At 63.2% G+C, this 24,110-nt stretch overlaps 3 protein-coding genes across 4 annotated transcripts; 2 read left to right on the forward strand and 1 right to left on the reverse strand.

Annotated features, from left to right (window-relative positions):
* Window positions 1–2,883: 2,883 nt before the first annotated feature.
* APLN (apelin) lies at window positions 2,884–4,875 on the reverse strand. The gene is made up of 3 exons (XM_064158876.1): window positions 4,801–4,875; window positions 3,695–3,872; window positions 2,884–3,612 (listed from the first exon to the last, which is right to left on the reverse strand). Exons 1-2 carry the CDS (start codon window positions 4,859–4,861, stop codon window positions 3,700–3,702), a joined length of 234 nt encoding a protein of 77 aa, XP_064014946.1. The 5' UTR covers window positions 4,862–4,875; the 3' UTR covers window positions 2,884–3,612; window positions 3,695–3,699.
* A 3,529-nt stretch (window positions 4,876–8,404) lies between these two features.
* XPNPEP2 (X-prolyl aminopeptidase 2) lies at window positions 8,405–15,566 on the forward strand. The gene is made up of 21 exons (XM_064159243.1): window positions 8,405–9,497; window positions 10,311–10,384; window positions 10,497–10,607; window positions 10,696–10,759; window positions 11,049–11,153; window positions 11,286–11,372; window positions 11,456–11,602; window positions 11,692–11,793; window positions 11,905–11,986; window positions 12,304–12,499; window positions 12,639–12,728; window positions 12,826–12,935; window positions 13,027–13,104; window positions 13,193–13,264; window positions 13,408–13,468; window positions 13,622–13,691; window positions 13,803–13,907; window positions 14,411–14,470; window positions 14,626–14,702; window positions 14,800–14,898; window positions 15,246–15,566. The coding sequence occupies exons 1-21, from the start codon at window positions 8,900–8,902 to the stop codon at window positions 15,465–15,467; spliced, it is 2,610 nt and encodes an 869-aa protein (XP_064015313.1). The 5' UTR covers window positions 8,405–8,899; the 3' UTR covers window positions 15,468–15,566.
* On the forward strand, window positions 14,817–23,453 carry SASH3 (SAM and SH3 domain containing 3). Of its 2 annotated transcripts, XM_064159246.1 has the most exons (9): window positions 14,817–14,898; window positions 16,669–16,784; window positions 18,941–19,036; window positions 19,274–19,429; window positions 19,505–19,646; window positions 19,720–19,844; window positions 19,949–20,155; window positions 21,272–21,422; window positions 21,509–21,793. In XM_064159246.1, exons 2-9 carry the CDS (start codon window positions 16,731–16,733, stop codon window positions 21,694–21,696), a joined length of 1,119 nt encoding a protein of 372 aa, XP_064015316.1. In that variant the 5' UTR covers window positions 14,817–14,898; window positions 16,669–16,730; the 3' UTR covers window positions 21,697–21,793. The 2 variants fall into 2 exon arrangements, with proteins under 2 accessions (XP_064015316.1, XP_064015315.1); XM_064159245.1 differs by having other exon boundaries at window positions 21,272–23,453.
* The last annotated feature ends 657 nt before the right edge of the window (window positions 23,454–24,110 follow it).

Here is a 24,110-nt window from a genome sequence, read left to right on the forward strand (position 1 = left end):
CCTGCCCGCGGGCAGCCGGCCAGGCCAGGAAGAGCCAGAGATTCCTCAGGGCTCCCGGCCCAGGAGCCTTTTCCTTCAGCACTGACTGGCCACGGCCCAACCGGGGGGTCCTCCCTGGCCTCCTCCTTCCAGGCTGGTGCGGGAGGACCGGGGTCAGGGCTCAGCTGTGCACCCCCTGGCCACAGCCCAAGCCCCCACCCTACCTCCCCACCCCCCAGCTCTGGGATGGGCCATGGGACATCGCTGCTTTGCCTGGCACCAGGCACAAGGAGTTGCTCCAAGAGGGATGCCAGGACAAACCCCACTGCTAGGCATCTCCTCCTGTGCCAAGCCGCTGGGCAGGGTGCTGCTGTCTGGGGTGGTGGTTTGTGGGGGTGAACTATCAGTGTTGGGGAGTGGTTGGAGTCTTCTGCTGAGCCTGGAGAAGAGCAGCCCAAGAAGAGATCTTCTTAATGTTCAGCAAGAGCTAAAGGGGAGGGGGGTTCGGGGTGGGCAAGGGAATGGGGCTTAGTGGCCATGGTGGTGTCAGGTCAATGGTTGGGTTTCATGATCTTGGAGGCCTTTTCCAGCCAAAAGGCTTCTATGATTCTATGATTCTTTTAAGCAGTGCCCAGTCACAGGACAAGGGGCAATAGGCACAAAGTGGAACCCAGGAGGTTTCACCTGAACAGGAGGAGAAACTTCTTTGGTGTGAGGGTGCTGGAGCCCTGGAGCAGGCTGCCCACAGAGGTTGTGGAGTCTCCTTCTCTGGAGAGCTTCCGAACCCAGCTGGACATTGTGATGCTGCACAAGCTGCTGTGGGTGCCCCTGCTTGAGCAGGGTGAGGTTGGACTGGATGGTCTCCAGAAGTCCTTTCACACCCAGTCTGTGGGAGAGCCCCCCCTAGTTCAAATAGCAGCAGCTCTGTAGGGAGACACTGGCCCAGGCTGCCCAGATAGGTGACAGATGCCCCCATTCCTGGCACCATGCCAGGTCAGGTTGTTCTGAACTCTGAGCAGCCTGCTGTAGTTGCAGATGTTCCTGCTGACTGTAGGGGGTTGGACTGGATGAGCTTGAAAGGTCCTTTCCCACCCATTCCATAATTTACTCAAGCACTGGTACCCCTCCAGGGCCACCCCAGGCTACCCAGAGCTGGAGTCAGCAACATCCATCTGTAGCCCTGGCACCACATCCTGCCCCCACCACAGCATTGGTGACCACCAGTCCCGGGAGGCTGATGGGGCTGGGAACCGTAACGCAAGGAGCAGGACGTGGCTGGCACCCATGGCACCACATGGCAGGACGGCGGGCGAGGGCGCTGCGCGGGCTGGGGGTGTCCGTCCCTGGCGCATGGCCGGGAGCACATCCCTGCCGATCCCGCAGGATGAGCTCATGGAGGCCAGCTGGGCCCAGCCCCGAAGCTTCCCCCCGGGCTCGGGCTCCGCTCCCAGCCCCGCAGCTGCAGCTTTTCTGCTCCTGGGGGCCCCCTTAACCCCCTCCCCGCCAGTGCTGCAACCCCCAGCTCGTGTCCCCCCTCCTCAGTCACTGCATCCCTCTGCCCGCAGCCCGGGATGATGCTCCAGGGAGGCTCCTGCAGACAACATAGGGCTGGGAGCCACATGGGCACTGCCTGGTTTGGGCATCCTAGCAGAGAGAGGCTCCCATCCGCTTGCAGAGCTTAACCCTCACCTGCCTGAAAGGTTCCTGATGTGACATTCAGTCTGCTGAGGCTTAATCCACTGCAAGGGTCTGGTGGGGACAGGAACACCAGGGAGGGGAATGCCAGGGACAATGATACCAGAGATAGGGACACCAAAGAAAGAAGGAATACCAGGGAGAGTTTCACCAGGATGGGGACATTAGGGATGGAGAAACACCAGGGAGATGCCAAGGACATCAGACACAGGGCTGCCAGGAATGTAAGTGTCAGGTACCAGGTATCCAGAGCAGCTCCTGTGTGGAAATGTGGGCACAGCTGCCCAGGGTTGGTGGGGACATGCTAGAGGAAAAGGGGGCATCTGGCAGCCCCTGAAGGTAGCAGCATGAAATTGAACCACTCAGAGGCATGTCTGGGGCTGGACCACCAACTCACAGCACTAGGGCAGCTGGCAGCCCTTCACTGGGCACTGGAGCACCCGGTGAGGTGCCAGGCAGGGGACAGAGACAGCTCCAACATCTGCCATACCAATCCTGCTGGCCACAAACTCTCCTCTCTGTCCTGGCATTACACTGCCAGACAGGTGCTGCACCCTTGACTTCACCCAGCATCCATGGACACTGCCAGGCACCAGCAACCATGGCAAAGGCAGCATGGTGAGCACAGGGCTGGAGTCCCCACACACCCATGCCCAAACCATTACCTCAGCAAAGGCTTTGGCTGATGAGCTGCTGGAGCACCCAGAGCAGGGCACTATGGGTGCCCAGGAGGACAAGAGGCAAGGCTTGCCCATTCTTGTCCCCTTCCCTGGACACAAAGTGTCCCTGCATGACCCTCTCCTCGTGGGTATGCTTCCTCAGTGCTTCACCCTGCAGCTGGTGCCTACCTCCAGATGGATTCAGGTGAGCAGAAAAATAAATCCCAGGCAGGGCTAAGGGTGGGTTGCTCAGGACAGCATTTCCAGCCAGGGCTTTGCTCTACAGCCTGAGGCTCCCCCCTCCCCTTCCCTTCTGCTGCCCCAGCACGCCTGTGCATCCCACCCTCCAGTGCCCACTCCTCCACCCCCTAGCCCCTCTGCAAGCCCAGGGGTACTGACTTCCTGGTTTTCCCACGTCTGAGTTTTCCAGGCTGCTTTCCTTGCTGGGCATCTTCTTTGCCAGCAGTGGGCAGAAGAAGGTGCTGCCCTGACCCGCAGGGGCCCTTCCCAGTGCCCACACCCCCAAAAGAAGGGCTGCTGTCACCAGAACTCTTTGTTATAAAGTTATATTTACACAGAATAAATCTCTACAGGTACAAAAGACATGGGCACAGGACCTGGTGGCACTTGGAGCAAGAGCCCTCACTTTGGGATGTGCCCGTGTTTGACACTGACACCTCTGTGGCCCCTAGTCTTTCACTGTCCCACAGTGTGGAGTGGGCAAAGGGGTTCAAACTTATGCCCTGGGTGGGCACCCCATGCCTCAGAGGTCCCCAGAAGGTGGGTCTGCAGCTGGGGAGGGGAGGACAGCTCACCATGGATTAGCACCAGGGGAATAAATAGACCCCTCCCAAGACAAGCTGTGTGCCCACTCTGGCGGGGGGGTGACTGGCAGAGACAGGGCAGGAGCCCCAGGGATCTTGCAGACCCCTGCAGAGAAGGCCCTCTGCTTGACAAAGTGCTTTGGAAAACCCCACGGGTCCTGGCAAGCTGATGCCCAGGGCACCCACAGGGACAGGCACCATAGCAGCACCCGAGCCCGCTATGCGCTACGTGAGCGACCCACTCCCAGCCAGCCCCAGGGGGTGACGAGGGAGGTGGGAGGCACCCACAGTGCCAGACGTGGTGCCAGAGCCAGCAGGGATGGACGCAGAGACGAGGAGGTGATGCCAGCTGCGGGCTCACAGGCGGGACACCACCCTCGGGTCCAAAGGAGCGGAGCAGGCTGGGGCACGGAGCAGGCGGCGGCAGCTGCGTCCCCACGGGGCCGGTGCCAGCGCTGCAACAAGAGCAAAGCTGGGTTGAGTTCTCTCCTCGCAGCCTCACCCGCGTCCCGCCTCCCGTGTGCCGCTGCTCCTCACCTGCCTCAGAAGGGCATCGGGCCCTTGTGGGAGAGCCGCGGCCGAGGCCGGGGCCGCCGGACCTTCCGTGTCCCCGCCGGCCGGTACCCGGCCCCGCGCCGAGCACCCCGCGGCCGCACCAGTGTCCGGATGAGGCCGTTCTGGGCATCGTTGCTGTCTGGCGCCTGGCACAGTGGTCCTGGGGGTGCAGGTAGAGCGTTAGCTGGGTTCCCGCATCCTGGATGTGGGCTGGGGCTGCCATGGGGCTTGCCCACTCCTCCCACTGCCCGGCCCAAGGCGGGCACCCTGCCCGCTTCCTGAATTGCTCCCAACAGGAGACATTCGCAGCTGAGTGTTTCCTGCGCCGAGGCAGCCAGGCCACCTGCACCGAGTGTGGCCACCCCATGCTGAGTGTGGCCACCCGGTGCCGAGCATGGCCACCTTGCCTTGAGCACGGCCACCATCCTCGCCGGGGGGCACAGAGCAGCCCAGCACCAACTTTTGCCCCCCAGAGTCCCTCTCCTGTGGCTCACCCCGTGCCAGTGATGGACAGTGTCCCTCAAGCCCCTTGTCCTTCTCTCTGCCTGGGCAGTGCCCTTGCCCTGCAGCTACTTTCTGCCCGGTTCCCTTGGTCCCCTGGCAGAGATGCTTCGGTGTCAGCACTGCTCCCAGCACCACCAGTTTGGCTCCCAGCAGCGATGTGTTGAGCCGAGTGTAGGTTCAGAGCCGGGACAAGGACCAAGTCCGGCCGTGGGCAGCATGCTGTGCCCGTGGCATGCCGGCGTTGACCTGGGCACTCACCAGTGGCACTAGGCGGGTCGTGCCCGACAGCCAGTGGCAGTGACGGCTCCCGGGTCCCCATCTCAAAGGGCACAGGGGGGGTTTGTCGTCCCCATGAAAAGCGCTTTGTCCTGCCCAGCCCCGAGGCAGCAGCTCCCCGTGCCGTTCCCCCTCCAACCCCACTCACTACCCCCGGGCAGGGTCCCCCCCATGGTGTCCGCTGCCAGCCGGGCACCAGGAGGTGCAGGGCCGAAGGCAGGGCACTGGGAGAAGGAGAGAAATGGTGTGGTTTCGGAGCGAGGGCATCCCCGTCACGGTGACCCCCGGCCAGGGGTCCCGGCACTCACCGGCGGCGGCCAGGGCGAGCCAGAGCAGCAGCAGGGCCAGGAGCCAGCGCGTCGGGGCCATACCGGGGGCGGCGGGGGGGCGGCAGCGGCGGTCCCGCGCCGGGAAAGCCGCATTTGTAGGCGGTGAGAGCCCGGCCCGGCCCCCGCCCGCCCCGTCATGTGGCTGCCGGGCCCCCGGGGGGGATCCGCCTCCGCCCCGCCCCGGGACACCCCCCCAGCCGGACCCCTCCGCTGGCATCCCTCCTCCCGGGCATCCCCCGTCTCCCCCCGGCACGGCCCCAGCACCACGGCTCTGGGACCCCCCCACCCAGTTTGGTGATCCTGAGACCCCCCACACACAGCTTCGATCCAGGATCTGATCCCACTGCGGATCCTGCACACTCCCCGTCCCAGCCTGGCTCAGGACCCCCCACCTGGGCTGGGTCCGGCACCTTCGCACCCAGCCTGTCCCCCACGTCCCCCCACTGCTGCCATCCTGGCGCTGGGACTCCTCATGGCCCTAGAATCTCTCCATCCCAGCCTGACTCTGGGACTCCACTCGCATTCAGGCTCTGATGTCTCTTCCTAGCCCAGCACCAAAACCCTGGGACCCTTCACTTCCTCTGGCCCAGGCTTCCCAACTTCCAGCCCACGCCCCCTTTCCCTGGCACCCAAGGGGGTAGGAGGCTCTCCTGGCACCCTCCATGTCCACTGCCTGTGGCAGCTTCTCCCCTCCATCCCTCTCAAGCCAGGTAGTGTCTGCAGAGGGGTCACCCACCCACCCTGCTGCCCTCAGGTCATCCAGCCACTGCCAGAGGGGCATAAAAACCCCTTTGCTCCCCACAGTCTGGGGACCTCTGTGCTGGGGAGGCCATAAGGCCCCTGGACTGTGCCAGGACATCATCCTTCAGCCTCTGCAGACTTCGAGGTGAGGGGTGAGGAGGGAAAGGCAGGGAATGGGGGAGCTGGGGGGATGAACCGTGTTATTCCCTCCTCCAACATCCTGGGAGCAGCTGAGACCCCCACCAGTCCTTCACATCCAGCACAGGGCTTCTCTGAGTGGGCAGCCAAGGTGGGGGGTGTAGGTACAGATCTGTTTGGGAGCTGTGTGGCCAGGTTTTGGCGGGGGGGGGGGGGGGGGGGGGGGAGCTGCAGCGGTGGCTTCTGTGGGAAGCTGCCAGAAGCTTCTCCCATGTCCACAGAGCCAATGCCACCAGCTCCAAGACAGACTCACTGCTGGCCAAGGGTGAGCTTGTCAATGAGGGTGGTAGCTCATCTCGGATGACGTTCTGGGTAAACAAAGCAAAACATAGTACCCAAACTGAGCAATTCCAGCTGGAGAGAGCAGTGGGAGCGTGAAGCAAACAGTTCTGCAGGCACCAAAACAGTGGTGGAGGTGCTCCAGACCAGGGAGCAGAGATTCCCCTGCAGCTGGCAGTGAAGACCACGGTGAGACAGGCTCTCCCCATGCAACCCACAGAGGTCCACGGTGGAGCAGATATCTGCCTGCAGCCCGTTGAGGTGCACGGTGGAGCAGTTATCCACCTGCAGCCCGTTGAGGTCCATGGTGGAGCAGTTATCCACCTGCAGCTCGTTGAGGTCCACAGTGAAGCAGATGTCCACCTGCAGCTCGTTGAGGTGCACGGTGGAGCAGTTATCCACCTGCAGCCCGTTGAGGTCCATGGTGGAGCAGTTATCCACCTGCAGCTCGTTGAGGTCCACAGTGAAGCAGATGTCCACCTGCAGCTCGTTGAGGTCCACAGTGAAGCAGATGTCCACCTGCAGCTCGTTGAGGTCCACAGTGAAGCAGATGTCCACCTGCAGCCCGTTGAGGTCCACAGTGAAGCAGATGTCCACCTGCAGCCCGTTGAGGTCCGTGGTGGAGCAGATGAAAGAGCCCAAAGCAGGCTACAATCCCGTGGGAAGCTCATGCTGCAGCAGGCTCCTGGCAGGGCCTGTGGCCCCGTGGAGAAAGGAGCCCATGCTGGAGCAGGTTTGCTGGCAGGACTTGTGGCCCCCACGAGGGACCCACACTGGAGCAGCTGGCAAGAACTGCAGCCCCAGGAGGTCTGTGCTGGAGCAGTTGGTGAAGAGCTGGAGCCTACGGGAAGGACTCACACCAGACAAGGTCATGGAGGACTGTGCCATGGGAGTGACCCCACGATGGAGCAGGGGAAGAGGAGGTGAGGAGGAAGAAGCTGCAGAGACAGGGTGTGATGGAGGGGCTACAGCTCAGAGTGGGCGATGATGTCTTGGCCCACACAGATGGGCTCTGGGGGCTGCCAGGGGGCTACAGGGTTGAGATGGGGGTGTGGGGCATGTGAGGTGAGGCTGTTATGGGGGTGAGGGGTGTGAGTTTGGGCTGAACTGGAACGGGGGGGTGTGAGCTGGGGCTACAGGAGGGGTATGTGGACCGTGTCACAATGCTGCCCATGCCTGTGGGCACTGTGGTGGGAGGACACCCTGTACCCACGTGCCAGCCCTGCTGGCTCTGCCCCCCTCCCCTTAGCAGAGTGCACAGTGCACCAACGCTGTGCACCCCGAAAGTGGGCTGCTCCTTTGGGGAGGGTCCTGCCTCCAATCCCTGCAGGCAGCTGCCAGGCTCTGGGGCGCCGTGGGCTGCACACCCCAGCAGGGCACCCCGCACCTGCTGTGCTGTGCCTTGGCACAGGACGGTGGCCACGTCCCCCTGCCACTGCTGCCTTCCGCATTCCTGCGGCCGCGTCACCCCCGGCCTGAGTCACCCCGCGGCCCTCGCAGGTGACGGAAGGCCAACAATAGCCCACAAAGGGAGGATGTGGCCCCCCCAGAGCCTTCCTCCCCTCCGTCTTCGAGGAAACCTCCCGCGGGAGGGCCGGGCCCCACCGGACGCACCGTGGCCGATGAGCTTCGTCCTGTTGACGCTGGCCCGAGCGGCACGCGGCCCCGGGGGTCCCCAGGGGCGGACACTGTCACCCCCCACCCCCCCCCCCCCCCGCCGCTGCTGGGCGAGGAGGAGGAGGAGGGATGTGCAGCCATAACGGTGCTGTGCCCATGGAGGGAGGCAGCCCCGCGGTGTGGGGGGTGGCATTGAGTGTGGCACTACAGTGCGAGCTCAGCGCTGGGTTTAAAGGAGTGTGGGGACACCTTTGCCACTGTGTGGGCATTCCTGTCAGCGTGGGGCCAGGCTTGCAGCCGTGTGGTGTGGGGGTACCAGGGGGACAGGCGTGTCCTGGGCACTGCCATGGGCACACTCCTTGCACTGGCACTGGGCAGGGCCCTGGAGCATCGCGAACATGTTTGGCTAAAGTGCAGGATGGCAGCAAAGTGTCACCACAGCAACCGCATCACACAGCCCCAGGAAGCCTGGGCTGCCGCAGCAGCGGCAGGCAGCTTCGGTGCCACTCTGTGTGTCCCCTGCCTCCTGTCCCTTGCTGAGGCTGGGGTTCCCCTCCGCCCCCTCCGAGCAGTGGACCAAGAGGTGACACCAGGCACAAGCAGCTTAAGGAGCATCCATGACGAGAGCGTGCCAGCCCTCAGTCTGCCCGCTGGCACGGACAGAGTGGTGCAAGTGCCACCAAATATTGCTGCTGCTGCCAGTCCCCACAAGTGGGCAGGGAACAGGGGACAGAAGAGAGGGACACAAGGCTGTGCGTGGCTGCAGCGCGCGGTCCTGGTGCCACCTCGTGGTGAGCAGGATCCCGGTGGCAGCTGGATCCTGGACAGTCACAGCTGGACGGTGCTGCGGCAGCACAGCGGCTGCTCAGGGCAGCCAAAGCAGGGCTGGCAAGTGGGAAACACTGTGGGGACACGAGGGTGGCCAAGGAGGGGGCCACCTGCAGCCCCATCACCCAGCTGGTCCTTGCTATCACGGCACCATGGACTTCGCCAGGCTGGGGGACAAGACCAAGAACAGTCACCCTGACCCCCGGTGCCATGAGCCAGAATAGGATGGAGGAGCAGAGGCTGGCTGTGGGCAGGGGCTGCAGGAGCTGATGGGGCAAGGGGGCAGCAGGGCTCTGGTTGCCCCAGCCAAGGGCCATGTCCCAGCTGGCTCCTGCAGTTTAGGTCCCCTGGAAGGCAGGACATTTCCCCATGGGAATGAAGGACACTTGCCTACAGGAAGGAAGGACATTTCCTCATGGGAAGGAGGAATAGTTTCCAATCGAAGGAAGGATATTTCTCCATCTCTGTGGCAGCTGTAACCATTAGCAGTCCCTGTGGGGTCCCTCCTGTCCCCACCACTGCTCGCTGCCAGCCCTGGCCTCAGAGTGCCCCCAAGGCACTGGTTTGGGACCACCATGGCTGTGCCCAGGAGTATGCTCTGCATGGCTCTGTCCCCCTGTGGAGGAGAGTGGTTGGGTGGCCCCAGCATCCTAGCCCACTGGGCACCCTCACCTCAGGGACCCCACATCAGATCAGCCCTCAATGGCTCTGGGGAGAGACCCCACAACCCCGGAAGCTGGCAGGTGCCAGGCTGAGCTGGCACAGCTCCATCTCGGCTCAGGGAAGAGCTTTGGACTTTGTGCTGGGTTTGCTGTTTGATCTCATGGAGGACAACGACCCCGTCCCTGCGGGTGACAACACTCCCATCATCCCTCTGCCCCTGGGGCAAAGGCACAGCAGCAGGGATTTATCATCCTGGTGCTGGGGAATTGTCCCCTGGGCTCCTGCAGGCACCTTCAGCACAGCCATGTCCCCCCAGCAGTGGATCACAGCCTGGCTGCTACTGCTCTACGGTATGTTGGAGGGGCTGAGATGTGGGGATGGGCTTGTTGGGGACCTCCCGGGATCCCCCAGAACCAGGCTGGTCTACATAGGATGTTTGGGCACAGTCTGAGCCCCAGCATCGTGTGAAGAAAGGGTGGGTTTGCCCACTGGATGAGTTTGCCCTGCTGCTCTTAGTGGTGGGAGATAATCCTCAACCCCAGGATGAGCTCTGTGGGTGTGACAGGTGAGGAACAGCTTCAAGGGACACACAGACCAAGTGCCCACGGCAACACCATGCCAAGGGTGACCCATTGCCACATGGGCCCCAGCCTGGTGTCCTTGGTCCCATATGAAGAGCTGGGTCCCAGCCCACAGGCTGGTGATGCACAGCTTGAGGACAGGTGGTGCTGGTGATGGAGAGCTCAGCGAAAGGCAGTGCCCAAGGTGGCATCAGATGCAGCCCTGGAAAGGAGCCAGGTCCCACTGGGGCACATCTGTGCCTGCCAGACAGGTCCTCCAGCAGCCCCAGGGATGCTCAGGGGGTGCCTTTTGCCAACCCTGTGGGCACTGGCTGCACCTTGTGACGATGCCAGCAGAGTCCTGGAACCCATCCCTAGTCACGCCGTGGGCGTTGGCTGTGCCAGGTGTCTTTCCGTCCTCCTGAGCTGGGTGATGGGTCGGGTTCCACCCACTGCTCCTGGGGATACAAGCGGTGGGGTTGGTGAAGAGCCTCAAATCTGGGCTGGCTCCGTGGCTGGGGATGAGAGTCGCAGCTGTCCCCACACCTGGCTGGAGTGAGGGGCCGGCAGGATCCCAGCTCCATTGTATCTCCGCGTCCCCAGGCTTTGCCACGGGCCAGCTGTCCCCGACTGCCTCCTCCAGGACCGACATCAGGGACTGCTCCGCAGAGCCGCCGGTGAGCCTGCCCGTGCCACCCTCCCTGCTGCTGCCACACCTTGCCTGGGGTCATCGCCCAGCCTCACCACTGTAGCTGGTACCAGCTAACCCACGTCCCTCTGTGCCACCAGTACCTGCCCCCTACGGCCACCAACACCACGGCACGGCTGGCCGCTCTGCGTGCCTCCATGCGAACCCACCATGTCGATGCCTACATCGTGCCTTCCACGGATGCCCACATGGTAAGGCAGCAGCCTGCCCTTGGTCCCAGGGACCAGCTCCACCTGTGTGTGCCGCCGGCCGCCTCTCAGGGCTCTGTCCCCACTGCAGAGCGAGTACATCTCGGAGCGGGACGCGCGGCTGGGCTGGCTCACCGGCTTCACCGGCTCTGCAGGTGGGACCGTCCTCACCGCCCCGGGGTCCCTGCCTGGGGGGACAGCACCTGGGTGCCACTGCTCCGTGCCCTCGGGGCTTCTCGGGACAGGGCACGGTCCTGCTCCAGACAGGTCGGGCTGGGGGTTCCTTCCAGTGCGAGGTGCCCCTGCCCGTGGCAGGGGGTTGGAGATAGAACATCTTTGAGGTCCCTTCCATCCCAGCCCTTTCTATGAATCTGAATCCCTGGGGATTCCCACCACTGCCTGCAGAGTGGGAGAGGTGACGCCTGGACCCCAATCCTGTCCCAGGCACCGTGGTGGTGACACAGGACAAGGCTGCACTCTGGACCGACAGCCGCTACTGGACCCAGGCAGAGAGGCAGCTGGACTGCAACTGGGAGCTGCAGAGGACAAGTCAGCAGTGGGGGGGTGGGGAGGCGGTGTTGCTGGGGGGCTGCCGTGTCCCCTCAAGACTCCCCAGCCTCAGCATGAGCATGGGCTGGGATGTGGCTCGTTCCCGTGGTGCCATCCAGCTCTCTCCTGCAGCCTGGGTTGAGTCCATCGGGCTATGGATCGTGGAGGCAGTTCCCGTCGGGGGCAACGTCAGCCTGGACCCCTTCCTCTTCTCCATCGGTAGGGTCGGCCAGCAGGTGGGCAGCTCCTGGGGGAGGTGGATTTACCAGGTGCCCCCACTCAAGGGGCGCTTCCCCCTACAGACACCTGGGCCAGCTACAGCCAGGCTCTGCAGGGCTCGGGCAGGACCCTGCTGCCTCTGGAGACCAACCTCGTGGATGAGGTGTGGGGTGACCAGAGACCCCCCGTATCCTCCAGCGAGATCTACAGCCTGCTGGAAGCCTTCACAGGTCTGACCACCCTCCTGCCCCTCGGCAGCCCCAGGCCCAGAGGTCGTGGGGGGGCCCTGAGCTGAGCTGGCCACTCACTGCCCTCCCAGGGAGCAGCTGGCAGGAGAAGGTGGCAGGAATCCGGCAGCAGATGGAGCAGCACATTCGGGCCCCCACAGCCGTGCTACTGTCGGGGCTGGAGGAGACAGCCTGTGAGTAGCCACGGTGCCAGAGTGCATGCTGTGGTGGGTGCCACGGGCTCTGAGCCCTGGAGGTGGGAGGGCAGCCGGTGGGCACAGGCTCGGAGGTCTCATTCCTGACAGGGCTCTTCAACCTCCGTGGAGATGACATCCCCTACAATCCTGTCTTCTACTCCTACACCCTGCTGACCCACACCAACATAAGGTGAGCAGCATCTCCCTGTGGGCACGGGGCACAGACAGGGTTCAGCACCCACCTTTCATGCCCTTCCAGGGTCAGCGCCCACAGGATCCTCCCCCGACCCTCCCACAGTGCCCCGTCCCACCCTGTGTGCCCTCCCAGCCCACCTTGGGGTGCAGCCCCCTTCCTCCCAGCACAACCTGAGGCTGATCCCCATTCCCAGCCCAGTATCCCTGCTGCCAGCCACCAGCTTTCTCCTCTCTGCCAACATGCCCTGCACAGCTGGGCGGGGAGGGGAGGCACTATGCTGATGCCACTGCTGTGCCCACCCCATCCCACAGCCTGTTCGTGGACGAGGCGCGGCTGTCGGCGTCGGCACGGGAGTCCCTGCGGGCGGAGTGCCCGGGGGCGCTCTGTGTGGAGCTGCTGGGGTACGGGCAGGCACGCGCCCACCTCCGCCGCTATGCCCAGGGCAACGTCACCATCTGGCTGGGCACCGAGTACACTAACTACGGCCTCTATGGTGTCATCCCCCAGGTTGGACACCTGCTGGCACCCACCTTGTGGGTGACTTGGGTCTTGCCAGATTTGGGGATGGCCCCGTGCTACTGAGCTGTAGGGGTACAGGGGGTGGGTGGCCATGCCCAGCCACGCCACTCGCATTGCACCCTTGCAGGAGAAGCTACTGGAAGAGAGCTACTCGCCTGTCATGCTGGCCAAGGCCGTGAAGAACACCAAGGAGCAGGACCTGCTGCGAGCTGCCCACGTATGGGCTGTCCCTGTCCCCACATCCCCGAGATGGAGTGGGAGCAGGCAGAGGAAGTTGGGTGGCGCTGATGCCCTCTTCCTCTGGTGCCACCCAGGTTCGGGACGCGGTAGCTGTCATCCAGTACCTGCTGTGGCTGGAGAAGATGGTCCCACAGGGGCTGGTGGATGAGTTTTCGGGAGCACAGCACGTCGATGCACTCCGCAAGTCAGTGCTGCCGCTGTGCCCCGCCCCCAGGTCTGCCTGGCATCGGGCAGCTGGGCCCCTCCCCACCATTTCTCTCCGTGCTGCCTTCCAGAGCGCAGCAGCACAGCCGTGGACCCAGCTTCCAGTCCATCTCTGCCAGCGGGCTCAACGCAGCATTGGCACACTACAGGTATGGCCAGGGCAGGGCTGGGGATGCCAGGGGAGCTGGGAAGTAGGCGGCTTTGACACCCCCCCCCACCACGCCCATGCCCTCGCAGCCCCTCCAACGGGACCAGCAGGAGACTCTCTGTGGATGAGATGTACCTGGCAGACACGGGGGGACAATATCTGTGAGTAGCCCTTAATGCGGCCCCCTGTGCAGCCCCCTCCAGCACTGTGCAGCCCTCAGTCCTTCCCCATGCACCCAGCACAGGGGGCTGCCCACAGCCAGTGCCAGGGCTACATTGTGCCCCTTCACATGTCCCATTTGCAGGGACGGGACAACGGACATCACACGGACAGTGCACTGGGGTGTGCCCACCCCACTCCAAAAGGTACCGACTCCTCCCAGCATCGTGCCAGCCAGGACCCTCCTGTGGTGCCCCAAACCCCTCTGTAGTGCCCAGCATCAAGGTGCCAGCCAGGGCTGAATGTGCTGGGGAGGTGCCCGGGCACCACCACACTCAGCCCTGCCATGCCCTCTGCAGGAAGCCTACACCCGTGTGCTGATGGGCAACATCGACCTATCCCGCCTGGTCTTCCCACCCAACACGGCAGGTGGGTGCTGAGCCTGGCATGGGGTAGCCCAGCCCTTCCCAGGCATGGCAAGGAGGGCGGCAGAGAAGTCTCACTGGCTCACCAGCCCCATCGCATCTCCTCATTCCCCAGGGAGAACTGTGGAGTCCTTTGCCCGCCGGGCACTCTGGGACGCAGGGCTCAACTACGGGCACGGGACCGGCCATGGCATCGGCAACTTCCTCTCCGTCCATGAGTGTAGGTGCTGGGGACAGAGCTGAGTCGCAGGGCACAGAGATGAGGACACTAACTCCCCTGGGGCCCCTCACAGTCCACATCAGGCTCTTGCTACCTGCAGGGTGCTGTGGTCCTTGCTGGGATTGGCCCCACAGCCTTTGCTGGGATAATGTCCTTGACAGGGTAGCTCCGTGGCCCTTGCTGGGACACTCCAAGGGGCCTTGCCAGGGTAGCTCTGTGATTCTTGCCACAGTAGCTCGGTGGTCCTTGCTGGGACAATCCAAGGGTCCTTGCCAGAGTAGCTCTGTGGTCCTTGCTGGGATGGTTTCATGGCCCTTGGCATGGTGGTTTCATGGTCTTTGCTGGGACAGCTCTGTGGTCTTTACCAGGGTGGCTCAGAGTCCCTGCTGGAGTGGCTCCATGGTCCTTGCTGTGGTAATTGCCATATGGTCTTTGTCAGGGTGACACCTCAGCCCTTGCTGGGGTGTCCACCCCGCACATGCTGTCCCTCATGTCCCTCACAGGGCCCGTGGGCTTCCAGTCCAACAATGTGCCACTGGCAGCTGGCATGTTCACCTCCATCGGTAGGTGCCCACCACTGCAGCCAGTGTATTCAGCACTTGGCCCTGCTCAGGAGCTGGATCCAGCTTCTTTGGGGTGGGGTGGAGTGGAGTGGGATGGGATGGATGGGGGGAGCTACTGGGGCTTTGGACTTACTGGGCACCTTCCTGGCCCCCAGAGCCTGGGTACTACCGGGACGGCGAGTTCGGGATCCGCATCGAAGACATCGCCCTTGTGGTGGAAGCACAGACCAAGGTAGCACCACAGAGCTGGGCTCGGGGTGGCACAGGGCTGGGGTGGGGGGTATTCCCTGGGCAGGGCTGGGGCACTTAAGGCCACCTCTCTCTGGCAGTACCAGACCGGGGAGAAGCCTTTCCTGACCTTTGAGGTGGTGTCCCTGGTGCCCTACGACCGCAACCTCATCGATCTCAGCCTCCTGTCACCGGAACAGGTACTGGGTGGGTGCTTGGGGCAAGGTAGCAGGGCAGTGGCATGGGGCCAGCATGTGAGGCTGGGGTACAGGAGGAGCAGAGGGGGCTGAGGAGGTGGAAATGGGGTAGCAGCAGGAAATCAGGACTGTGGCATGAGGTGAAGGTGGATAAACAAGGGTGGAGCAGGACTGAACGAAGAGGGTCTGCAGTGATGAGGCCAGATCCAACTGAATCTGCAGCTGGGGACAGTGATGAGGGTATGGGGTAGCTGGATGGGGAGAGCCAACAGGGGCAATGGGGGCACAGGCTGTGATGGGGGCAGGTGCCAGCACAGCCCCCTACATCTCCCCATGGTGCCCGGCTCCAGATCCAGTACCTCAACGCCTACTACGAGACCATCCGGGCACGCGTGGGGCCGGAGCTGCTGCGGCAGCAGCTGGATGAGGAGCACGAGTGGCTGCAGAGGAACACTGAGCCCTTCCCCCTGCACACTGCTGCCACCGATGCTGCCACCACAGCCACCAGCACCGCAGGCACACTGGCCCTGGTCTCCCTGCTCGGGGCGCTGCTGCCCACGCTGCAGGCCTGAGCCCATGCCAGCCCCCACCCTGCTGCCACCATCTCTGCTTGCTTCCTCTTTCTTGGTTTCTCTTTGCTCCTTTGTGATTAAACATCAGCAACACCTGCAGGTGCCTGTGCCCTGCTGTGCCCAGTATCACCAGCCTGCCTACAGCCAGCATGGGGCTGGGATACTGCATCATGTGGCACACAGCACTAGAGCTGTTGCCCACCTTATGACCATGGGCAGCCGAGTCAGCACCAGGGCTGAAGAGGTTTGGGAAGGATTTCAGTTCCCAGGCTCATGGAGTTGTTTGGGTTGCAAGGGATCTTTAAGGTCATCAAGTCCAACCATTAGACCAGCTTGTCTTTGGACAAGAGATGGACCAGCAGGGCACACAGGGGACGTACTGGACCAAGTGGCAGGGAGAACAAGTGGGCACAGAGAGAAGGCAAGGCAGAAGGGTGGAGGTGCATGAAGAAGAGAGTGTCCAGCAAGTCCAGGGGTGCTCTTCTCCCCCTTTACTCTGCTGGAGTCCTGGGGCCAGTTGTGGCCTCCTCAGTTCAAGAGAGACGGGAGAGTACTGGAGAGAGCCCAGGGGAGGCTGCAAAGATAATGGCCCGGAGCATCCCTGTGAGGAGCAAAGGCTGAGAGCCCTGGGGCTGCTGAGCCTGGAGGAGAGCAGCCTGAGAGGGGATCTGCTCAGTGGTCAGTGGTGGGGGGGGCAAGAGGATGGGGCTGGGCTCTTCTCAGTGGTACCCAGGGACAGGACAAGGGGCAATTGGTGCAGAGTGGAACCCAGAAGGTTCCACTTGACCAGAAGGAGAAACTTCTTTGGTGTGAGGTTGCTGGAGCCCTGGTGCAGCTGCCCAGAGAGGTTGTGGAGTCTCCTTCTCTGGAGAGCTTCCAATCCCAGCTGGACACTGTGATCCTGGGTGAGCTGCAGTGGGTGCCCCTGCTTGAGCATGAGGCTTGGACTGGATGGTCTCCAGAGGTGCCTTCCAACCCCAACCATGCTGGGGTTAGGTGACCTTTGCACGGATGAGACATGGTGCCCGCTGGCATCATCGCCAGGCAGGGGTGGCAGGGCACGGGCAGCCGGGGCCCCCGGGCAGGGCACGGCTTCGTGGTGGGTTTCCTTCCTCCTGGCCCAGCCCGTGCCCGCCAGCCGTCCCGAGCCCCTGCCACCTCCTCTCATGTGACCCACGGCTTCCTGTGCGCCTCCCGGCAGCGGTGCCGGTGCTTCGGTTCGTGCCGCGCCAGGCTCTGCCCCGACACCCTACCCGTGGCATCATGCTGCGCCGCAAACCCTCCAACGCCGGGGACAAGGAGCCGGGACACAGGAAGGTGAGTGGTGGTGGCACCTGGCTGCCCCTAGCCCCCATGGGCGTCCCTGCTCATCCGCGCCAGGCTGCCCACAGGCTGCCGAGCAAGAAGCGCTGGCGTCAGGGGCAGTCGTGGGGCAGAGCCACAGGGCGGCTGGGGACAGCTCTGCCACCTGCCAGGCCCCGCCGCCACCCGTCCCGTCACCGCGGCCTCGCCGTCGAGTGGCGCTGGCCGTGCCCTGCCTGCCACCCTGCCTGGCAGCAAGGCGGGCGCGGTGCCGGGATGCGCGCACAGCCCTGGGCTCAGCCTGACCGTGAGCCGGGTGCTGCTGGGGCTCCGCCGGGGGGTGACCTCCGTCCCGGGGGCTCCCTGCAGCACGGGCAGCTGCTCGCCGTTTCCTGCCGGGGCAGGGGGACAGGCACGGCTGCGCCGCCGGTTCGCACCCCCGGCCTCGCTGAGCTGCCGGCAGCCTGCGGTCGAGGCTGTGCGAGGCTCCACCACCTGCCTTGGCCACTTCCTCCGGCAGCACGGCGCTGGGTGCTGGGAACCACCGGTAGCACCGGTTGCCAGCGCCGTGCCGAGGACTGGGGGGCACTGGCAGCACTGGTTCCCAGCACCGGAGCCTCTGCAGAGCCGCCAGTTGCCGGCACTGGGCTCCCTCCAAAGCCCACCAGCAGCACCAGCTACCAGCACTGGGACCCCTCCGGAGCCCCCTGGAACCATAGGCCACCCTACTGGAGCCACAAGTGAGAGCCAGCAGTGGGCACTTAGTGGACTGTCTTTGACAACAAGGCGCCAGCACGGGGACATCTTGGTGCTGTGGGACATCCTGGCACAGACCTGCCATGGTACTCCCTCCCTGCTGCCAATCTGGCCAAAGGTCTCACATCCCTGTGACGAGGGTGGCCCTATGAGCATGGCAGTGCCTGGTGGGCATCCCCTCTCCCTGCCCAGCCACAGCTTTCACTTCCCTCCGGGTGCTCCCCGGGGGGGCCCTGGCTGCACAGCCCCCGCTGCCAGGCGTCCTTGCACCCCCTGCTGTGACAGCCCCGGGGAGGGCACAGGGGAAGCAGGGGGGAACCCGAGGGGTTCGTGCCACCCCGAGTTCAGGAGTCCTGGGGTGGGAGTGGAGCAAAACAGCAGCACCACCCGAGCCAGACTGGCCCTGCAGGGCTGGAGCTGGGTGTCCCTCATCCTAGCCAGAGACTGAGGATGCTCAGGAGAGGGGATGAAGAAAAGGAGAAAGAGGAGGGGAAGGCTCAAGGCCGTGCCAGAGCAGGGCCCCAGGCAGCAGCAGGAGCCCGGGGGCGGGCTGAGAAGAAAGGAAATCGCTGCCTTTGTGGTCTAGCCGAAGTGAGCGGCGCAGTGGGAGCTCCGGGGAGCCGCTAGCCCAGAGCTGAGCTCAGCCACTGCGGCGTGGCAAACAGTGCCCACAGCAGCGCTGACACTAGGCATCAGGTCCGTGCGGCCATGCAGGCGTCCCAGCTGGCACCGAGGGTGCTCCTGGCATGGGGAACTCCTTTCTCATGTGGGACAGGCACCCACAGACACGGAAAGGAGGAAGCAGAGCCAAGGAGGAAGGCAGGGGGTGAGGCAGCGATGAAGGTGCCACCAGCACTGAGACCCACGAGTCTTTCGGTGGCTTTGGCACAAAGGCAGGAGCCAGCTGGCGATGCTGGCAGGGGAGGAGCTCTCCGGGCTGTGGGGTGGAGCTCACAGGAGGAAATGTGGGCAACGTATGGCACTGGAGCTGAAGGTGAGGGCAGCAAAGGGGCATAGCAGCACCACACTGAAACAGGCTTCAGCTGTCAATCATGGAGGGGAAGGAGGGACCGAGTCATGGCACAGCCACCACCAGAACAGGACCACAGGGTGCAGCCCCTCCCTGGGCACACAGTGACAAGGGGCTGCATACACCCAGAGCAGTGCCAGCTCTCTGTACCACAAGTGCCAAGGGGCTCACAACACAGCAGCTCTCACTGGAGGTAGGATGGGGACTGGATGATCTTGGAGGTCTCTTCCAACCTGTTTGGTTCTATGATATGTGCCAGTCAGAGAGCTCCAAGCACTAGCATTGCTCAGGGGCTGCTCAAATTTAGTGCCAGCTGCTGGAGAGGAGGGTGGGAGCTAGCATGAGGGCCTAGGCAGAAGCCCTTACACCTTTCCACCTCCCCCAGCTCTCCCTCCAGCGCTCCAGCAGCTTCAAAGACTTTGCCAAGGCCAAGGTCAGCTCCCCTGGGCCGACCGAGAAGGAGTTCAACCTGGAGGAGAACGTGAGTGCCACATCCCCCCGCTCTCAGACCATCTTCTTGGTGGGCACAGCCCCCATCAGAGCCTGGTCTCCCAAACTCCTGGTTGTGCCAGTGGCCCAAACGCCATGGGGCACCTGCACGGCTTCCAGAACTGGGAGAGTTTGGGAGTCTTGCCCACCGCAGAGTCTTGCAGCCCCCAGCTGAGGTTTGCCCTGAGTGAGGAGGGGGCTCTGTCTTCACTCTCCATCCCTCTGCCAGATCCCCGAGGACGAGTCCAGCAGTGCCCCCCCCGAGGAGGCCAGGCAGGGCAGCAGCAGCGGGATGAAGCTGAGCAAGAAGTGGCGAGCGGTCATCTCCCGCACCATGAACCGCAAGATGGGCAGGGCGGCCGTGAAGGCCCTGGCTGAGGGGAAGGTGAGCAGGAGGCTCGGGCAGGCAGGGAGCAGCTCCCCTGCTCCTTCGGCCTGACCTTGGTGCCCCCCGCAGCAGGTAGAGTTGGAGGAGGAAGAGTCCCCATGCCCCCCGTCCCCGTGTGGCAGCGTTGAGGAGCCAAGCCACGAGAAGGTGCCGCTGTCTTACCTGGAGATGGAGGGAGGTGGACACCCACCCGTCAGCCGCCAGCTGTCCAGCGGTGAGCCCGGCCCCCTCCACACCATTCCCTCACCCCACAGCTGTCCCCCTCCTGACCTGCCTCCCCTCTGCAGGCAGCGAGGTGCCCAGCCCCGGCCCGGAGAGCAGCCCAGCCTACAGCGGCCCCTTCTGCGGCCGCGCCCGCGTCCACACCGACTTCACCCCCAGCCCCTACGACAGGGACTCGCTGAAGCTGCGGGTGAGCCACGGGCAGAAGGGCAGGAGCAGGAGTCAGGAGGAAGGGTGGCTGGGGACCCCCCTGTCGAGGGCTCACAGCTCCACCTCCCGTCTTGCTTGGGCCAGAAAGGAGACATCATTGGCATCATCGAGAAGCCGCCTGTGGGCACCTGGACCGGGCTGCTCAACAACAGGGTGGGCTCCTTCAAGTTCATCTACGTGGACGTCATCCCCGAGGAGGCAGCCCCTGCTCGCAAGAGCCGGGGCTCTGGCAAGAGCAAGAGGCTCAAGCCCAAGACCCTCCACGAGCTGCTGGAGCGCATCAACCTGCAGGTTAGGGACGGGGACCCGTGGGGAGGGGGCGAGGCCACAGTGCCAGCCGCAGGACCACCCTCACCTCAGCTGTCCCACACCCCTGCGGGCTCCCCCACCTCACACTCAAGCACTGCTGGAGAGGATGCACAGGGCTTTTCCAGAGGGATGCCAAATCATGTGGAAGTGTTGATCTGCTGGAGGGTTGGGAGGCTCTGCAGAGGGACCTGCCAGGCTGCATCGATGGGCCAAGGCCAGTGGGATGAGGTTCAACAAGGCCAAGTGTCTGGTCCTGTACTTGGGTCACAACAACCCCATGAAAGCTCTAGGCTTGAGGTAAAGTGGCTGGAAACTGCCTGCTGAAAAAGGAACTGGGAGAATTGGTTGACAGCAGATGAAAATGGGCCACTATGCGCCCAGGTGGCCAAGAGTGCCACTAGCATCCTGGCTTGGATCAGCCATATTATGACCAGCTGGATCAGGACAGGGATTGTCCCCCTGTACTCAGCAGTGGTGAGGTCAGTCACACTTTGAGTCCTGGATTCAGTTTTGAGCCTCTTACTCCCAAGGAACATTGAGGAGCTGGGGCACATCGAGAGAAGGGCAAGGAAGCTGAAGGGTCTGGAGAACAGGGCTGGTGAGCAGCAGCTGAGGGAGCTTGGGGTGTTCAGCCTGGAGAAAAGGAGGCTGAGGGGAGACCTTCTTGCTCTGTGCAACTCCCTGAAAGGGGGCTAGAGCCAGGTGTGGGTTGGTCTCTTCTCCCAAAGAACAAGTGACAGGACAATAAGACAGCCTCAAGTTGCCCCAGGGGAGGTTTAGGTTGGATATGAGGAATAATTTCTTCCCCCAAAGGCTTGTCGAGGCCTGGCTCAGGATTCCCAGGGCAGTGATGGAGTCCCCATCCCTGAGGGGTTTCAAAGACACAAAGATACAAGCTCAGTGGTGACCTGGCAGTGCTGGGTAGCAGTTGGACTCCATAAGCTTATAGGTCTCTGCCAACCACAACGATTCTGTGGGTGAGTGCCCACCATGGGCCTGTGCCAAGGCAGTAACCACATGGCCAGCACCATGGCCAGGCAGGAGGCAAGGCACGGCAAGCCATGCCATGCTGCCACGCTGCTGTCACATTGCCTCCAGGAGCACACCTCCACCCTGCTGCTCAACGGCTATCAGACCCTGGAGGACTTCAAGGAGCTGCGGGAGACCCACCTCAGTGAGCTGAACATCACAGACCCCCAGCACCGTGCCAAGCTGCTCACGGCTGCTGAGCTCCTCCTGGACTACGACAGTAAGAGTGGAGGGTGGTCAGTGGGGGATCCACTATGCTGCCCACGGCCCCCACTGCCCACTCATGCCCTGTGCTATCTCTTCCAGCAGCCAGCGAGCCCGAGGAAGGTGCCAGCTCTGAAGCACAGCCTTCACCCTCGGAGCCCAGAGGGGACATCCCCCGGGACTCAGGCTGCTTCGAGGGGTCTGAGACCCTTGATGGCAGCCGGGATGAAGCTGAGCTGGGGGTTCTCGAGGGGCAGCTGCAGGCTCTCTCCCTGGCAGAGTCTTCCTGAGCTCACCCTGCCTGCTGGCACAGCTGCTGCCTGCTCCAGCCCTGGTAGAGGCTCTGGCCTGGAGGTGACAGCTGCTTGTGGGGTGAACAGATGAAGCCCAGGATCCCATGTCCCCAGCACCTGTGGCTGCAGCCAGCCAGCCCTCAACCCCATGAGGCTGCCCCATTGATTGCTCTCAGGACACCCTATGCTGTTTCACGGGGTACTACCTTCCCCACTGAGATACCACAGGTTGGGGTTGTGAGTCCTGGGCTCACCCCACTTCATCCACAGCTTTAGGAGAGTCTCCTGGAACTCTGGTCCACTGGGCTGAGGACAGCGAGGTCCTTGTCAGGGTGGGATGGGGCAAGCCTAGCACTCAGCAGCTGGGTGCAAGAGTGAAGAGGTCCCCCCCAAGCCCAGTTCATGGCCATCCAGAGGACATAATCACATAACTGTCTTCCTTCAGCAACTTCCTCACAGCCAAGGAAAGGTTTGCTGGGCAGTGTGGGTGGTGGGGGGAGAGGTTCAGCTGAGCTGAGCAGCCCAACACAGGCACCATGAGCCCCCTCCCTTGCTCAAGAGAAGCCCAAAAGGTTGCCCACAACTTGCCACCAAGCCTGGTGCAGGGAGGGCTACAAGACTGCAGAGTGGTGGGGTGAGGACAGCCCCTTCCAGCCTGCCAGACCCCTCCTCCAGCCACCCCTGGGGACGGGGCAGGTGGCTGCAGCCCAGCCAGACCATCTCTGGTGGGGCAGGAGCAGGGAAGGGATCCGTGAGGAAGCTGGAGGCAGCCAGGAATAGAGAGAACAGCTGGTGCCCAGCCAGGGGTACCTGCCCCAGCCTGCTCCTGCCCAGCATTACCAGCTCCAGCCCCAGTGCTGCCACAGCATCGACCTCCAGGCACCCAGGTGGGTCCTTCCTGCTCCTTCCCAATAAAGTATGTGACTCCATCTGGCTCTAGCCTCCAGCCCACTGCCAAGGGCTCCTGGAGGGTTCTGGGGGGGGAGCAGGGGCCGCAGGTAGTAGAGTGGTGGCCAGGCTGCAAGGGCCAATGCCGCCCAGGGTGCAGGTGACAGGGTGATAGCAGGGGTGCATGTAACACAATCCCATCCAGGATGCTGTATCCACCATGGGTGGACAGTGGGACACTGAGAAGACACTCTGGAAGTGGGAGCTGCTGAGGCTGGGAAGACCCAGGGCAAGGGAAGGGGGAAGGCAGCTGAGCTGGGGAGGCACAGAGAGAGGCAGGGACACAGCTCAGTCATTTTCCAAACCAATTTGAGTTTCCTTCATTGTTTGAAAATTAAAAAAAAGAAAAAAAGGAAAAAAAAGGAGGAAAAAAAACCCCAAACCAGAACTGCAGAAAGCCCAACCCTTGCCCTGCCCCCACTTCCTCCACAGCCCAACCTGAGCCCAGCAGAGAGGAACCGCAGGCAGAAACCAGCCCTTGACACCCACCCGAGGACCCCAACCCCACCTGCTCACTGGGGCTGGGGATGGCTGGCACTGGGGTGGGGGTCTCAGACTACCTTGGGAGGGGTCTCTGTGGGGCCAGGCACAGCAGAACCCCAGGGCTAGTGGTCCTGGGACCTCCCTGTCCTGGGCTGAGCTGGCTGCAGGGTGGCAGTGGGGAGCCAGGTCAGCCAGAGCCCAAGGTGGCAGCAATGAGAACGGAGAGCATGGTGCTACAGGAGAGGGGGCAGCACCAGTTGCCATGTTAATGCCACATTAGTGTCATGTCACCTGCTGCCAGGCGCAGCACAGGTCACCACTTGGAGGGGCCAGGGAAGAGGAGGGTGGGGGCGGGCACACATCGGACCCTCCACTCTGCCCCATGCTGGAAGCAGGGTGGCACAGGAGGCCAGGGAAGAGGCAGCAGCAATTTCCCACTGCCAGGCAGGAGCATCTTGGAGAAACAAGCAGGATGGCCCTGGTGGGTCACCCTCCACCTGCCACCCGCTCAGTGAGTGCCTGTGCAGGGCGTACCCAGCAGCGGTGGCAGGGGCTATCGCTGCCAGGCACACCATGGCCCTCCCTCCGTGCCCCACAGACACCCAGCAGTTCCCAGCTGCTGCCAGGTGCGGGGCAGGGAGCGTGGCATGGTAGAGGAGCCTGACCATTACCTCTCCTCCCTCCTGTGCCAGGGATGGCCAACACCATGCAGCCAGTGCCAGGACAGCTGGCAAAGCCAGGGCAGAAGAGCAGAGGCTCTGAAAGCCAGTGGAGGATGGCTGAGAAGCACAGGGCAAGACAGGGGGCACACAGGGACACGACGACACGACACAGAACGGGGGCAGAGGGTCCGCAGAGCAGCAGCCGAGCAGTGCCATAGTCTGGAGGGGCATGGGGAGGGCATGCCTGTGCACGGTGCCCACGCCCAGAGCAAACACAGTGCCAGCACGAGCAAGAGAGCCAGCAGCACAGGCAGGACC

Source organism: Pogoniulus pusillus, chromosome 19, assembly GCF_015220805.1.
Source record: "Pogoniulus pusillus isolate bPogPus1 chromosome 19, bPogPus1.pri, whole genome shotgun sequence".
NCBI lineage: Eukaryota > Metazoa > Chordata > Aves > Piciformes > Lybiidae > Pogoniulus > Pogoniulus pusillus.

What these genes read in the sequence shown, in the direction of transcription:
- XPNPEP2 (XM_064159243.1), top strand. Translation starts at nt 8,900, where the DNA reads ATGGGAAGGAGGAATAGTTTCCAATCGAAGGAAGGATATTTCTCCATC. An exon ending in CTGACCCACACCAACATAAG is followed by an intron (nt 11,987 to 12,303) that starts GTGAGCAGCATC and finishes CCCATCCCACAG; the next exon opens with CCTGTTCGTGGACGAGGCGC. An exon ending in TGGTGGAAGCACAGACCAAG is followed by an intron (nt 14,703 to 14,799) that starts GTAGCACCACAG and finishes TCTCTCTGGCAG; the next exon opens with TACCAGACCGGGGAGAAGCC.
- SASH3 (XM_064159245.1), top strand. Translation starts at nt 16,731, where the DNA reads ATGCTGCGCCGCAAACCCTCCAACGCCGGGGACAAGGAGCCGGGACAC. An exon ending in AGGAGCCGGGACACAGGAAG is followed by an intron (nt 16,785 to 18,940) that starts GTGAGTGGTGGT and finishes CACCTCCCCCAG; the next exon opens with CTCTCCCTCCAGCGCTCCAG. An exon ending in GGGACTCGCTGAAGCTGCGG is followed by an intron (nt 19,845 to 19,948) that starts GTGAGCCACGGG and finishes TGCTTGGGCCAG; the next exon opens with AAAGGAGACATCATTGGCAT.
- APLN (XM_064158876.1), bottom strand. Translation starts at nt 4,861, where the DNA reads ATGGCCCCGACGCGCTGGCTCCTGGCCCTGCTGCTGCTCTGGCTCGCC. An exon ending in GCTCGCCCTGGCCGCCGCCG is followed by an intron (nt 3,873 to 4,800) that starts GTGAGTGCCGGG and finishes CTGCACCCCCAG; the next exon opens with GACCACTGTGCCAGGCGCCA.